Here is a 14180-nt window from a genome sequence, read left to right on the forward strand (position 1 = left end):
GCTTGTGGCTTTGTGTCTCATTTCCTAATCTAATTCCCTCAGCATCACCTGATTTAATGCAACTACATTTAATTATCCTCATTTTACTTTTGTTGATTTTCATCTTGTATCCTCCTCTCAAGACACTGTCCATTCCTTTCAACTGCTCTTCCAGGTCCTTTGCTGTCTCTGACAGAATTACAATGTCATCGGCAAACCTCAAAGTTTTTATTTCTTCTGCATGGATTTTAATTCCTATTCCGAATTTTTCTTTTGTTTCCTTTACTGCTTGCTTGAATAACATCGGGAATAAGCTACAACCCTGTCTCACTCCCTTCCCAACCACTGCTTCCCTTTCATGCCCCTCGACTCTTATAACTGCCATCTGGTTTCTGTACAAATTGTAATCTTCTATGGCTTGTTTCCCTGTCTCTCTCTTTTAAAAATATTAAATACTGATTTTATCTTATTATAAGATCTGTCAAATTCAGACAGGATGTGCACAGTCCAGGATTTTTTACAGTTGTTATTAAAATGTTACAGTAACATTTATAATATGAAAGTATGAGGGTCATCCACAGAGTAAGGTCCATTTCTGTTTCTATCTGCGGCAGCTCCGAGCATGCGCGGCAGTTACTCTGATTCAAGGAGAAGACATGTACACCATTTTCAGATCACTGCTGCCGATGTGTGCTTTGTAGTGATCCTTTATAATGTCAGCCGTAATTGAAAATGCCGCCACGTGTGAAATCTGATCTGCGATATGTTTTCTAAATACAAAGAAAGTTAAACAAAAGGAAATTCATCGGCAAATCTGCGAGGTTTACAGACAAAATGCTATGAGTGATTCAATGGTTAGAAGATGGGCCAGACTGTTCAATGAAGGATGTGATAAAGTGCACAATGAGGAACAAAGTGAACGCCCGTCTGTGGTTACTGATGAACTGGTTTACACAATTGAAGAGAAAATTGAGCACAACCATAAGTTTACACTTAGTGCCCTTGCTATGGAAGTTCCACAAGTCTCACGATCACTAATTCATGAAATTGTTACTGAAAACCTAAAATTTTGAAAACTTTGCTCAAGTTGAGTACCCAAAAATCTTACTGAACAACACAAAAAAACAACGGGTGGGCAGTGCACTTCACTTTGTGACACGCTACAGTGAAGAAGGTGAGGGTTTTATTTCTGGGATTGTCATGGGGGGTGAAAGTTGGGTATTGTACGACACCCTGAAACAAAACGGCCATCAATGGAATGGAATGGAGGCACACTTTATCCCTAACAAAGGTTAAGCCTAAGCAAATCTTGACACCGCAAAAAAGTCATGTGCACTATTTCTTGGGACAGAAAAGGCATTTCACTGATTGATTTCTTACCACAAGGCCAAACAATCAATGCGCATGGTTACTGCGAGACCATTAAGAAATTGCGTCGCATAATACAGAACAAGCACCGAGGATTACTGTCAAAAGGTGTTGTCTTTTTTTTTTCCTCATGATAATGCCCTAAAGGTGGCAGGGGTAAAATACAGGGAGCGAAAGGCTATTTACAATTTGTACAGAAATCAGATGGCAGTTATAAGAGTCGAGGGACATGAAAGGGAAGCAATGGTTGGGAAGGGAGTAAGACAGGGTTGTAGCCTCTCCCCGATGTTGTTCAATCTGTATATTGAGCAAACAGTAAAGGAAACAAAAGAAAAATTCGGAGTAGGTATTAAAATCCATGGAGAAGAAATAAAAACTTTGAGGTTCGCCGATGACATTGTAATTCTGTCAGAGACAGCAAAGGACTTGGAAGAGCAGTTGAATGGAATGGACAGTGTCTTGAAAGGAGGATATAAGATGAACATCAACAAAAGCAAAACGAGGATAATGAAATGTAGTCAAATTAAATCGGGTGATGCTGAGGGGATTATATTAGGAAATGAGACACTTAAAGTAGTAAAGGAGTTTTGCTATTTGGGGAGCAAAATAACTGATGATGGTCGAAGTAGAGAGCATATAAAATGTAGATTGGCAATGGCAAGGAAAGCGTTTCTGAAGAAGAGAAATTTGTTAACATCAAGTATAGATTTAAGTGTCAGGAAGTCATTTCTGAAAGTATTTGTATGGAGTGTAGCCATGTATGGAAGTGAAACATGGACGATAAATAGTTTGGACAAGAAGAGAATAGAAGCATTCGAAATGTTGTGCTACAGAAGAATGCTGAAGGTTATATGGGTAGGTCACATAACTAATGAGGAAGTATTGAACAGGATTGGGGAGAAGAGAAGTTTGTGGCACAACTTGACCAGAAGACGGGATCGGTTGGTAGGACATGTTCTGAGGCATCAAGGGATCACCAATTTAGTATTGGAGGGCAGCGTGGAGGGTAAAAATCGTAGAGGGAGACCAAGAGATGAATACACTAAGCAGATTCAGAAGGATGTAGATTTCAGTGGGTACTGGGAGATGAAGAAGCTTGCACAGGATAGAGTAGCATGGAGAGCTGCATCAAACCAGTCTCAGGACTGAAGACCACAACAACAACAATGCCCGACCTCACATGGCAATTGTGACCAATCAACTCTCACGGGAATTTCACTGGGACGCATTTGATCATCCTCCGTACAGCCCGGATCCTGCTCCTGTTGGCTTTCATCGCTTCTTACACCTAAAATCTGTCCTTGGTGGTCAACACTTCAATGATGACGACGAGCTGAAAGAATATTTTACCACGTGGTTGAATACACAGGCAGCAACCTTCTATGAAGAAGGCATACAAAAACTTGTGCCATGCTATGACAGGTGCCTACAAAATTTCGGAAGCTATGTAGAAAAGGAGCTTAACAGTTGTATATTTTTGTACAATACTTAGGAACCACAGTGTATCTAGTCTCTTGACTGCGCACAACACATGGCTACAAGACCACGCTGATTGTTGGTGCAGCATCTTATGTCCCACATTACTCCCGTCAGTATAATTAATCCTATACTTTCCAATTGATCTCTTTCCCTAAGTCAATCTCCTGTATTTTTACGTGCTATTTCCTGCAACTTCCCAGTGCCACACAATCTTATATCTCATCCCACGAACCCCTCCCCACCCCCCACTCTTTCTCCATTCTATCCCAGTTTGCACCCAATAATTCCACTTCATCCAGTCACATCTGTGGTCCCCCTTCTTCACACTTAACCATTCTCAGACCTGCTAGCCACAGTAATACATATATTCTTCGCTTTGATCTTATGACATCCCACCAATTTTAGTGAGTTTTTTCGCCTTTTATTATCCTCGACTCCCTCAGATTTCATCTTGTTTCCCCATTTTGCTTCCTTTTCGTGAATTTTCACATGTATTTGGATGTAGTCATTGCATCTGCAGTGACGAGCAATCCCTCTTGAAGTATACCGAGGGTCTCACTGAAGCCTTCACAAACCATAATTGTCCTCTCAACCTTGTACAAAAACAAGTCTCATGTGCCGTTTCTTTCCAGTTTCCACTACCTCCCAAAGTCACACAGTCTGGCTGCACAGGAGCATTCCCCTCGTAACTCAGTGCCACCCAAGACTGGAGCAACTGAATTACATTCTCTGCCAGGGTTTAGACAACCTCTCGTCATACCCTGAAATGAGAAATGTCATGCCCACTATTCTTCCCACCCCTCCCACAATGGTATTTCGCCGTCCACCAAACCAACACAATACACTCATCCATTTTTGCAAAAGCCCTGCTCCAAACCCCTTCCCTCATGGCCCATACCCTGTAATAGATAAAGATGCAAGACCTGTCCTATACATCCTCCCACCACCACCTATTCCAGTCAGGTCACGAACAATACCTATCTCATCAAAGGCAGGGCTACCTGTGAAACCAGTCATGTGATCTACAAGCTAAGGTGCAGCCACTGTGCTGCAGTCTATGTGGGCATGACAAGCAACAAGCTGTCTGTTTGCATGACTGGCCACCGACAAGCTGTGGCCAAGAAACAAGTTGACACCCTGTTGCTGAACACTCTCTCAAACATGACATTGTTCACTAATTTTACTGCCAAGTTAACCCGAAGCCTGCCATGACTTCACAGAACCTCCACAAAATCCACATTTCTGTGCTCAGTAACTGTTCTTATTTTGTAGAGATCACCCCTAATGCTGTGTTTTGTGTTTCTAGGCGGGATATATCCAGCTGTCCCAACCATCAACACCTGATCTTCTGTGTTAAAATCATTTGTCCTAAGTATTCTATACTTGGCAAAGTTTAGCATTTGGTTTCACAAAACTTGTGACCTAATCATTCCTGTAGGTGCTGATACACACCTATCGCATGATGCTACTTTGCAGCTAACCTTTTCTTTTCTTGTTCTGTAAGTTTACTGACATTATTCCGTTGAACTCTGCATTCCTTTACAGCAATATGAGGCTGTTTCTTCTTTACAATTATGGTAGCAAGTGAAATGTATTGCTTAACTGAATTTGCTAACAAAATTTTCTCATGTCTGCCCCTTGCTTGCAACCTCTTTCAAGCAACTCTTATCTTCTACTCTTCAAAGTGTTCACAAATTGTATGTTTTCTGACTCTGCCTGAAGGGCACAAATCTTTGCCTGCTCTTCCTTGATTTTCCGATATTTCTGCCATAATCTGCAGTTCCATGGAAGAGCCTCATTGAGCACCCATTCTCTTTGTCACTACACTCACCCCAGTGCAACCATAACTTCCAATTTTCACATAAAATTCCCTGTTAAACTAAACTGCAGCAACATACACACTTGTCACACATGGCTAACCGATTTTATTAAGCTCCAACAAATGATACAATGGAAGAAAAATAGCAGATATAATGAAATATAAATTTGTTAGTCTTTTTGTATGATTGTCAAACGTAAAATTAGGGCCTCCAATCACGACTAGAAGCACAAAAATAAAAATGCACTTTAGAGACTGTTTTACCTTACATAACCAATCCTAACATGTTTGTTAATGTAAGTATGTTTAATTACATTTGTAATGACAAGAAATATTTGAAATTAGCTTCTAATCCCTTATTTATTTAATTATTTACAACAGTAGAATTTACTATGATGTTGCGGGCGCAGCACTTTCCAGATTGTGTGGTGGTGATGTTGCTACTCTCCAAATTGACAATCATTTCCATTGTAGCTGCTTGTCAGTGTAAGTTTATGGATCACACATGTAAGAAATTTTGTTGCCAGAAATTACTGAATGCCCTGCATCTAACTTGTACCATATGTAAGAATTTACTTTTTTCTGCCTGAATGATGCAGAACAGAGGCAGTACACGGGTAGCTTTGCCTATGCACAGAAATGACTGTCTCACATCAGACCACCCCTTAGTCAGCAGCCATTTAAAAGGGGCTATTCTAGCAAGCAAAGTAAGTTTGCCAAACAGATGAGGTGAGCAATGGTCAGCATTGGAAGATTTTCATGATCAATGGCTATGCATGTGTGAGAGATAAGTCATGTGGCAAATGACTACTATTGTTGGTTCTGATTACATGTTCACCTTTCAATAACACCATACCCCACTATCCACCCATCCGATAACAGATGTGGTCAGTGTATTATAAACAATATGAGATTTCTGTGACATCATTTTACCTCTCATCTGGCTACATTAGTAAATCAAAGCAAAAGTATGCTGTACTTGGAGTTACTTTTCTTCTTAAAAAAATCATGCAGTTGTTGGAAAATACAATAAGATGTATGCAGAATTTAAAATGAGAGCTCAAACTATTGGTTGATATTGTAGCCCAATGACATTATAGTCTAATGAGGGATGTGTAAAAATGAGATGAGAGTTGGAGCCACCTAAGGAAGATAGAAGAGGACTGGCATAGTCCAACTGAAAAGACACAGTTACATATGCATTGGGCTAATGTTTGGGGTACGAGATTCAGATTTTAGTCCAGGCACCTAGAGTTAAGATTACTGGAGTGTTCTCAAATCACTTCAGTTGGATGCATGATGGGTTCTTTAAAAATCGTATAATCATTTATTTTATTCTGCTTTCCAAACTGAGCCAGTATTTAATATCCAATACTTGTGGTGGTGGTGGTGTGCATTATGCTATTCCTATTATTATTATTATTATTATTGTTGTTGTTGTTGTTGTTGTTGTTGACTAGAAGGCTGTACTATAGATAACTGTGAAATTTTAATGATAGCCTCAGATACTGTTCTAACACAAGAACATTATAATTTATTGCTCAAACAGCACACACGTTACAATACAGAAGTAGCTGGTGAAGCCTTCCACTCTGGCCTCTATACTCGTTAGTTCCAACAGAGGTCCAGTCAGCAGGCTGTGCATGCAACTGCCATCATATTAGCAGTCCAAGTGATCTCTATGACCAAATCCAGCACAAACTCCACACATAGACTACGAAGCAGTGCACATACTAAGTTCATAGTTACAGCCCTCCTCTTCCTTTGTGAAGAAGTGAGCATGGTGCTCGTATCCATTTCTTGTGGTCGATGTAGGTTGTTAAGTCATGTGACGCACAGCCATCCGTACATAGGGTCAGAAGTGGTGTGATCGTGGACAGGTGTGGTGCCAGCCCCCATCTCCCGTGAAAGACTTTATGGTAGGACAGATGATGCTGGCGCAGCTTCCTTTTTCACTTCAGAGTCCAATCCCAGGGAAGGAGGTTGCAGCGAAGGTGGCAGAACAGGCGGCGACGGCTACAATGGAGGGAGCAGTGGCAGAGGTGTTGGCTGCGACAGTGCGTGAGATGAACTCCTTCCAGCTGCAGGAGACATCCACAGCAGAGGAGACAGTTGTGAAAACGTTGGCAGTGGCAATGGAGAAGGTGAGGGCTGCGATATGGGAGATGACCAGACAGACAGAAGATGCAGGAGCAGCAGAGGAGCACCCAGTGCACAGCTGCCCATGTGTGGTCTTAGCTGGTTGACGTTTCCCAACACTCTGCCCTCAACTGTGTGGAAGACACAGACATATTGGCCACGGGTATTCTCGAGCTGATGTAGCAGAGTCCAGGGCTAACATCTGTACATCAACACTGCTGGACCCTTATCACCAACAGGGATGAATCTATAAGAACTGAGAAACAGGTTAAGAGCTACTTCCAGTGACACATCCAAAACATATTTTTTCATCTGAGTCTTAAATGTTTGTACTAGTCATTCTGTTTACTGGTTCAGTTGAGGGTGGAAAAGAGGAGCCGTGACATGGTGGAGACCACTTTTTTACAAAAACCTTCAAATTTCTGAGATGTGAACTGGGAGCCATTGTCAGTAACTTTTGTGTATGAAAGACCTTCCATTGCAAAAATTATTGACAAAACAGAATTCGTTGCTGCCGCCGAAGTAGGCAGACAATGCATCACATACAGAAACTTAGAAAAAGCATCAATTACAACAAGCCAGTAGAAATTCAAAAAAGGTCCCACAAAATGTACATGAATTCTGCTGTATCCTTCTACGAGTGTGAGTGCTCTGTGTGTGCTGCTGCTGCTGCTACTGTTGCTGCTGCACATTTGTGCTCCTATCAGCCACCAACTGTATCAGTGCAGGCAGGACGCTGAAGGCCGCCTGTGGGAGACGCGCAAGGCACCATCTCCACACCACCATGTGCTGACAGCTCACACATATATAGGCATGGAGCAGCTCTCAGTAACCGTCTTTGTGTTCATTTAGTTTTCCTTCTAACATCAGTCATTCCATGTCTTGTTATATGCAGATTTACAAAAGGTTTTTCCGTTATTGTTCAGAGGTTTATGAATAAATCTATATTTGTGTTATCTGGATCAATTTCATATATTACTTGGTCACTATACAATTGGCAATGAGTTTGGAATGGTTTCCGTGTGTGCAGTCTTTATGTGCAGTTTAATCAAGTTAGTCATTATGGTCACCATGTCACTGGCCCTTGTCAGCTTCCATTCACCCACTTTTCTTCTGTATGATGATTCAGCTGAGGATTTGGGAGCTTACGAAAAAGGACTCAGACAGCAGTTTCTGGCTTTGTGTGACAGACTTGAATTTGGCCAAAGCCTTCATCCTCTTGTGATTTCCACCCAAAAAGTGTCAATTACTGTGTTTGCTTGCCCCCTCACAAGAACCAGCAGCTCTTACTCTTGATAACATATGCAATGTATCATCCAGCTATCATCACAAACGAACAGATCATAGCGATGCAAGTTGAATTCTACCGATGCCACAAGGCCTGTGCATCTGAGCTTCAAGGCCTTAGCCATAAGTGTCAATTTGTTACAGATGTCCATAATGACTCTTATGCAGACTCTATGGTGCACGACACAATTACGTGTTTAACTCTGAATAAGGAAGTGCAGCAGGAGGCTTCGAGTCTGGGGAAATCCCCCCATTGACAGAAGTTTTTGTAAATAGCACTATCTCTAGAAGTTTCTCAGGCAGCAGGTGACCAAATTGAAGTGTGGGGTGATGTGGCAGCAGTGTCAAAAGATGTGCCCACTAGGATGACAGATAGCTTGCACGAGTAAACATGTGGGCCCAGCGCCAAGCAGATAAAGGCCGGCCCCAGCAGCTACGACGCCACAGTGCCATTGTTGGCATTCGCTGTTTTCATCTTATCCTTTCTGTTTTGTCGAGCACAGATGTTCAATGTGCCCTAAGTGCTGGGCTACTTGGAGTGCTTGACAGAAGAAAGGCCAAATCGTTTCCGTGTGTCATTCACCCAAGGTTGCTCACGTTATGGACTTGGATGTAAACTGTGGGACTCCACTACTTGACTTCTCCCAAGTTGTTATTTGAGTTAAGTGTGTTTTGCCAAGTGCTCCAGCTACAAAAATAGACAGAAGTGCTGCAGTGACGTTATTGAATTCTCAAAGCTCTGAGAGTTTAGGCCTACCGCCATTGAGCCCGGTCACACAGAAACTGGGGATATTACAAACAGAAGATTGTGCTGCTGGAACTATTTACGGCATCTGCCTCTTATGTCAGTGGTTCATTACATTACATTTTTGGTGGTTGAGAACTTATTGGGGATGCATGCATTTCAGGCATTTGGATTTTCTGTCACCAATGCTGTTCACCTTTTGTCAGATCTGGTACGACATTCTTTGAATGTTCTGCTTATATTTCTTTGAAATCCATAGCTTGGCCATGTTTTTGTCATGTGCGTCCTATTCCTGTTGCCATGAAAGACAAAGTGACAGCAGAATTGGACAGACTTCAACCTCTAGGCATGGTGCAACATGTTATTGGGAGTGAATGGTCATCTCTGCTGTTTGTTATTCAGAAACCATTATAAGCTTTGCTCATGGGGTGACTTCAGTACTATTGTCATAGTGCAGTCAATCCTGGATACATATCCTCTCCCACACCAGGAGGAACTGTTGGCAAAAATATTGGGTGGCCAGTACTTTCCTAAAATTGATGTGTCTGAAGCAGATCTCCGGGCTCTTGTGGACAAGTCTTGGCGAGTTCTGGTTTTGAATACTCCTTTTAGTATCTGTCAGTATTTGCACCTTCCTTTTCATGTGGCTAGCACCCCTGCTATTTTACAATGACTTTAGAACAATTGACTATGCCTTTTTTTGGTTTACATTAATTATCTGGATGATAGCGTTGTTTTGGGCTCCTCCACAGCTGATCACCTGAAAAATTTGCACTCTTTGTTTTCTGTCCAACAGCCCTTAGGCTTAAGGTGTAACCTCATGAAATATTTCTTTTTTTTTTGCCAACCTTCTATTGTTTATTTGGGATTAGAGGTCTCGTGGGATGGTGTTTGCCCTCTACTAGACCACAACTCTGCTGTTAAATTTGTGTCTTGCTCCTCATCCACAAAGGAGCTTATCTTCCCAGGGAAGATAGCCTCCTACCATAAATTCCTGCTGGGGGGGCAGCCACATTGGGCCACTCATTACACACCTTGTTACACAACAATGTACTTTTTTTGCTGGAGCCCAGATTGTGAATTTATTTTTCAAATGTTGAAATCCAAACTACTCTTGGCCCCTTGTTTAGCTACACTCTCTGCACCAACACACTCTGCCGAGTCCCCCGAGGGGGTCCACAACTCTTTTGTGGACACGTGCGTAGCGAGCACGGGACCCCGAGCTAATGTGGCCCTCCTTCTTTTCCGGGCTGCATACCTTCCCTTCCCTTTCCGCATCCCTCCCCGTCCCCCATCTTTGCCCCCTCCGCCCCTCACCTCTGTCTCTTTCCTTCCCTTTCTCCCCCTCTGGGAGTATGGTTTGTGCCTACGTCCGGAAACGGACGCTCGAAACTGTTCCAAATTCCTTGCTTTTACACTTGCAAGTCCTCGTCCTTCCTCTGTCCTTCTCTTTTCCTTCCCTCTTCTCCTTGCCCTTTTCTCCGCTGCGGCGTTTGAGACCCCCTTTTCTTTCCTTTCCCTTTCTCTTTTTTCCTCCCTGTGCGTGTCTGAAGGCCGACCCACGCACTTCCATGCGTAGCTGGTGACGGGGTAACGCGTAATTCCCCGCCCCGGGTAGACAGGTAGGACACGTACGTACCCCCTGGTAACGGCCAGGCCCAGGGAGGGGTGATTACCCGAGCTGATACCTTCCGAAAGTGCCGATTGGTCCCTCCGTCCGTTTGTCGGGAGGTGTGACCTGAGGTGTGAACAATCACCTAAGGCGGGTGTGCCCTCGGCGAGGGCCCCCACAAGGGAGGAGCGCGCCATCGGAGACGCCGGTAATCATGGGGGATTCTTCCGCAATGGTTTCCTCACCTTCCACTATGTCTGCTCACAAACGTAAGTTCACTGAGTCTCAGCCACAGACGGTTCTTCCATCGTTGCCACAGTTCCTTGTTGTTTCTCGGTCTGACGAAGGTCATGACTTTTCCACGGTCAACCCTTTCATTATTCAGAAAGGTGTCGACGCAATTGCGGGTCCTGTAAAGTCTTGTTCCAGATTACGGAATGGTACCCTGTTGTTAGAAACACACAGTGCCCTCCAGGCTCAAAAATTGCTGCGTACTTCTCTGCTCCACACCTTCCCTGTCCGGGTGGAACCGCACCGTACCTTAAATTCCTCGCGTGGAGTCGTTTATACACGCTCCCTCGATGGATTGTCTGACGAAGAAATTCAGCACTACCTGTCTGACCAGGGCGTCACCGCTGTTCATCGGGTTATGAAAAGGGTTGACTCGAACATCATTCCAACCCGCACTGTCTTCTTGACATTTGACAAAGTTCAACTCCCATCAAAAATCAAAGCAGGCTATGAGATAATTTCCGTTCGCCCTTATGTCCCAAACCCTACGCGTTGCTATCGATGTGAGCGGTTCAATCACACCAGCCAGTCCTGTTCCAATCCGGCCAAATGTGTTACGTGTGGCAAGGATGCCCATGAGGGTGCTTGTCCACCTCCATCCCCTCACTGCATCAACTGTATGGGTGACCACGCTGCTTCCTCTCGAGATTGCCCCGTTTTTAAGGATGAAAAGCTCATCCAGGAAATAAGAGTGAAGGAAAAGGTGTCGACCTTTGCTGCTCGAAAGTTACTCGCCAGTCGACAGCCCACCGTGCCTCAGAAAGGAAAATACAGCACTGTCCTTGCTTCTCCTCGGCCAACAAAGGAGGCGGCCACGCAGACTTGCGACCTCACATTTAGTACCACGGTCGTCAGATCGGCCAGCGCAAAGATCGCCCGTTCAACCTCACCACTTTCGCCTGCCCACTCTCTGGCTCACCCTTCGTCGGGTTCTGCTAAATCTCGAGCCCAAAAGTCAGACGCCAAGTCTTCGAAAAAAGAGCATTCTCGTGAAGAGTTTTTACGTACTGCAACTTCACAACCATCGGTTCCTCCTTCATCTAAACATCATACCTCCAAGAAGGCTACGAAGAAACACAGTTCCTCTCCTTCTCCGCCAAGGCGTGTCCCATCTACAGCACCACCTGGCGGAAATCGCCCTCGGCCATCTTCTGTGTCGCCGAGGCGCACTGCTGGTGGCCGGTCAACTGGCCGATCGTTGGTGGCAGGAGCTGCTCCTGACCAACCTATGGATCAGGATCTTCTGCCTTCGACTGAATGCCATTCCATGCTGTCGGTCGCAAGCTCTGAGCAGTCGTTGAGTTGACAGCACCCTTGGTCACGTTTCTCCATTTTCTGTTCACCCTATGTCCATTATCCACTGGAATATCCGCGGCATTCGCGCCAATCGGGATGAATTGTCGCTCCTCTTACGATCCTACTCGCCGGTCATCTTCTGTCTTCAGGAAACAAAGCTGCGTCCCCATGACCGCTTTGTTCTCCCTCATTTTCAGTCCGTCCGATATGACCTCCCCTCTGTTGAAGGCACTCCAGCCCATGGAGGACTCATGATTCTGCTCCATGATACTCTCCATTATCACCCAATCCCCTTAAACACTTCCTTCCAAGCTGTCGCCGTCCGTCTTTCCCTTTCTGGATACACGTTCTCTCTTTGTACGGTATACATTCCATCGTCTACACCACTGGCACGAGCTGATCTCCTTCATCTTCTTGATCAGCTTCCACCCCCCTATTTGCTGGTTGGGGACTTCAATGCCCACCACCCGCTTTGGGGATCTCCACATCCTTGTCCACGTGGCTCACTATTGCTAGATGTCTTCCACCAAGCGGATCTAGTCTGCCTCAACACTGGGGTCCCCACATTTTTGTCTGCCTCCACGGCAAATTTATCTCATTTGGACCTTGCGGTCGGTACTGTTCCGCTAGCTCGGCGCTTCGAATGGTTCGCCCTTGATGATACACACTCGAGTGACCACTTTCCATGTGTTCTTTGACTGCAGCCTCAACTGCCATATATGCGCTCGCGACGCTGGAAGTTTGCCCAAGCCGATTGGACACTTTTTTCGTCTCTAGCGACATTCGATGACCGTCGCTTTCCCAGCGTCGACGATGAGGTCACACATTTTACCGACGTTATTCTCACAGCTGCGGAACGTTCAATACCACGCACCTCCGAATTGCCCCGGCGCCCCCCAGTTCCTTGGTGGAACGAGGCATGCCATGACGCAATACGTGAGCGGCGACGTGCTCTTCGCATTTTCCGTCACCATCCAACTTCGGCCAACTGTATCCGATATAAGCAGCTCCGTGCGCGATGCCGTCGCGTCATCCGCGATAGCAAGAAGGCAAGCTGGAAATTCTTTATTAGCTCATTTAACACCTTCACTCCCTCCTCGGAAGTTTGGAGTCGGCTTCGACGGTTCTCAGGCGCGCCTAGTTTCTCCCCGGTCTCTGGGCTCACTGTCGCGCATGATACCTTAGTGGACCCTGTCGCAATTTCTAACTCATTGGGTCAGCACTTTGCTGAGATTTCGAGCTCTTCAAATTACCCGCCAGCGTTTCTCCTGAAGAAACGTGCAGCGGAAGTGCGACATCTTGCTTTCTCCTCTCAAAATCGCGAAAGCTACAATACTGTTTTCTCCATGCGCCAACTCGAACATGCACTCTCTTCTTCTCGCTCCTCCGCCCCAGGACCGGATGGTATCCATGTCCAAATGTTGCTGCATTTATCAACCCATAGCCTGCGTTACCTCCTTCGCCTTTATAATCGAATTTAAACCGACAGTACCTTTCCCAGGCGATGGCGGGAAGCTATTGTCGTTCCCGTTCCGAAACCTGGAAAGGACAAACATCTCCCCTCTAGCTATCGCCCCATTTCTCTCACGAGTAGTGTCTGTAAGGTTTTAGAGCGTATGGTGAATTACCGTTTAGCTTGGTGGCTGGAATCCCGCAGTCTTTTAACACCAGCCCAATGCGGATTCCGACAGCATCGTTCTGCCGTTGACCATCTTGTTGCTCTCTCCACTTATATCATGAACAATTTCCTCCAGACACGCCAAACGGTAGCAATATTTTTTGATCTGGAGAGAGCATACGATACCTGTTGGAGGACAGGCATCCTCCGCACACTGTTCTCTTGGGGCTTTCGAGGCCGGCTGCCCCTTTTTCTTCGCGAATTTATGGCAGAGCGCACATTTAGGGTGCGGGTGAACACTACTCTCTCCCGTACTTTCTCCCAAGAAAACGGGGTACCCCAGGGCTCCGTGCTGAGTGTTGTACTGTTTGCCATCGCCATTAATCCAATTATGGATTGTCTCCTTCCTGATGTCTCGGGCTCCCTCTTTGTGGACGATTTTGCGATCTACTACAGCTCTCAACGGACCAGCCTTCTTGAAAGACGTCTTCAAGGATGTCTCGATCGCCTCCACTCGTGGAGCATCGAAACCGGCTTCTGTTTTTCT

The 14180-nt window shown here is 45.1% G+C and overlaps 1 protein-coding gene across 2 annotated transcripts in view; it reads left to right on the forward strand.

Moving 5' to 3' along the window:
- LOC124782884 (NCK-interacting protein with SH3 domain) overlaps positions 1-14180 on the forward strand; it is a 111627-nt gene that overhangs the window by 30949 nt on the left and 66498 nt on the right. The window contains exon 1 of one of the 2 annotated variants that reach the window (XM_047253980.1): positions 6124-6789. The exons of the other annotated variant lie outside the window; for it this stretch is intronic. Within the exon in view, the coding sequence (XP_047109936.1) occupies positions 6562-6789 (228 nt within the window). The 5' untranslated portion in view covers positions 6124-6561. Of the gene's footprint in view, positions 1-6123; positions 6790-14180 lie in introns of those variants that run through there. 2 annotated transcript variants of the gene reach the window in all.

Source organism: Schistocerca piceifrons, chromosome 1 (assembly GCF_021461385.2).
Source record: "Schistocerca piceifrons isolate TAMUIC-IGC-003096 chromosome 1, iqSchPice1.1, whole genome shotgun sequence".
In the NCBI taxonomy this organism is placed as follows: domain Eukaryota; kingdom Metazoa; phylum Arthropoda; class Insecta; order Orthoptera; family Acrididae; genus Schistocerca; species Schistocerca piceifrons.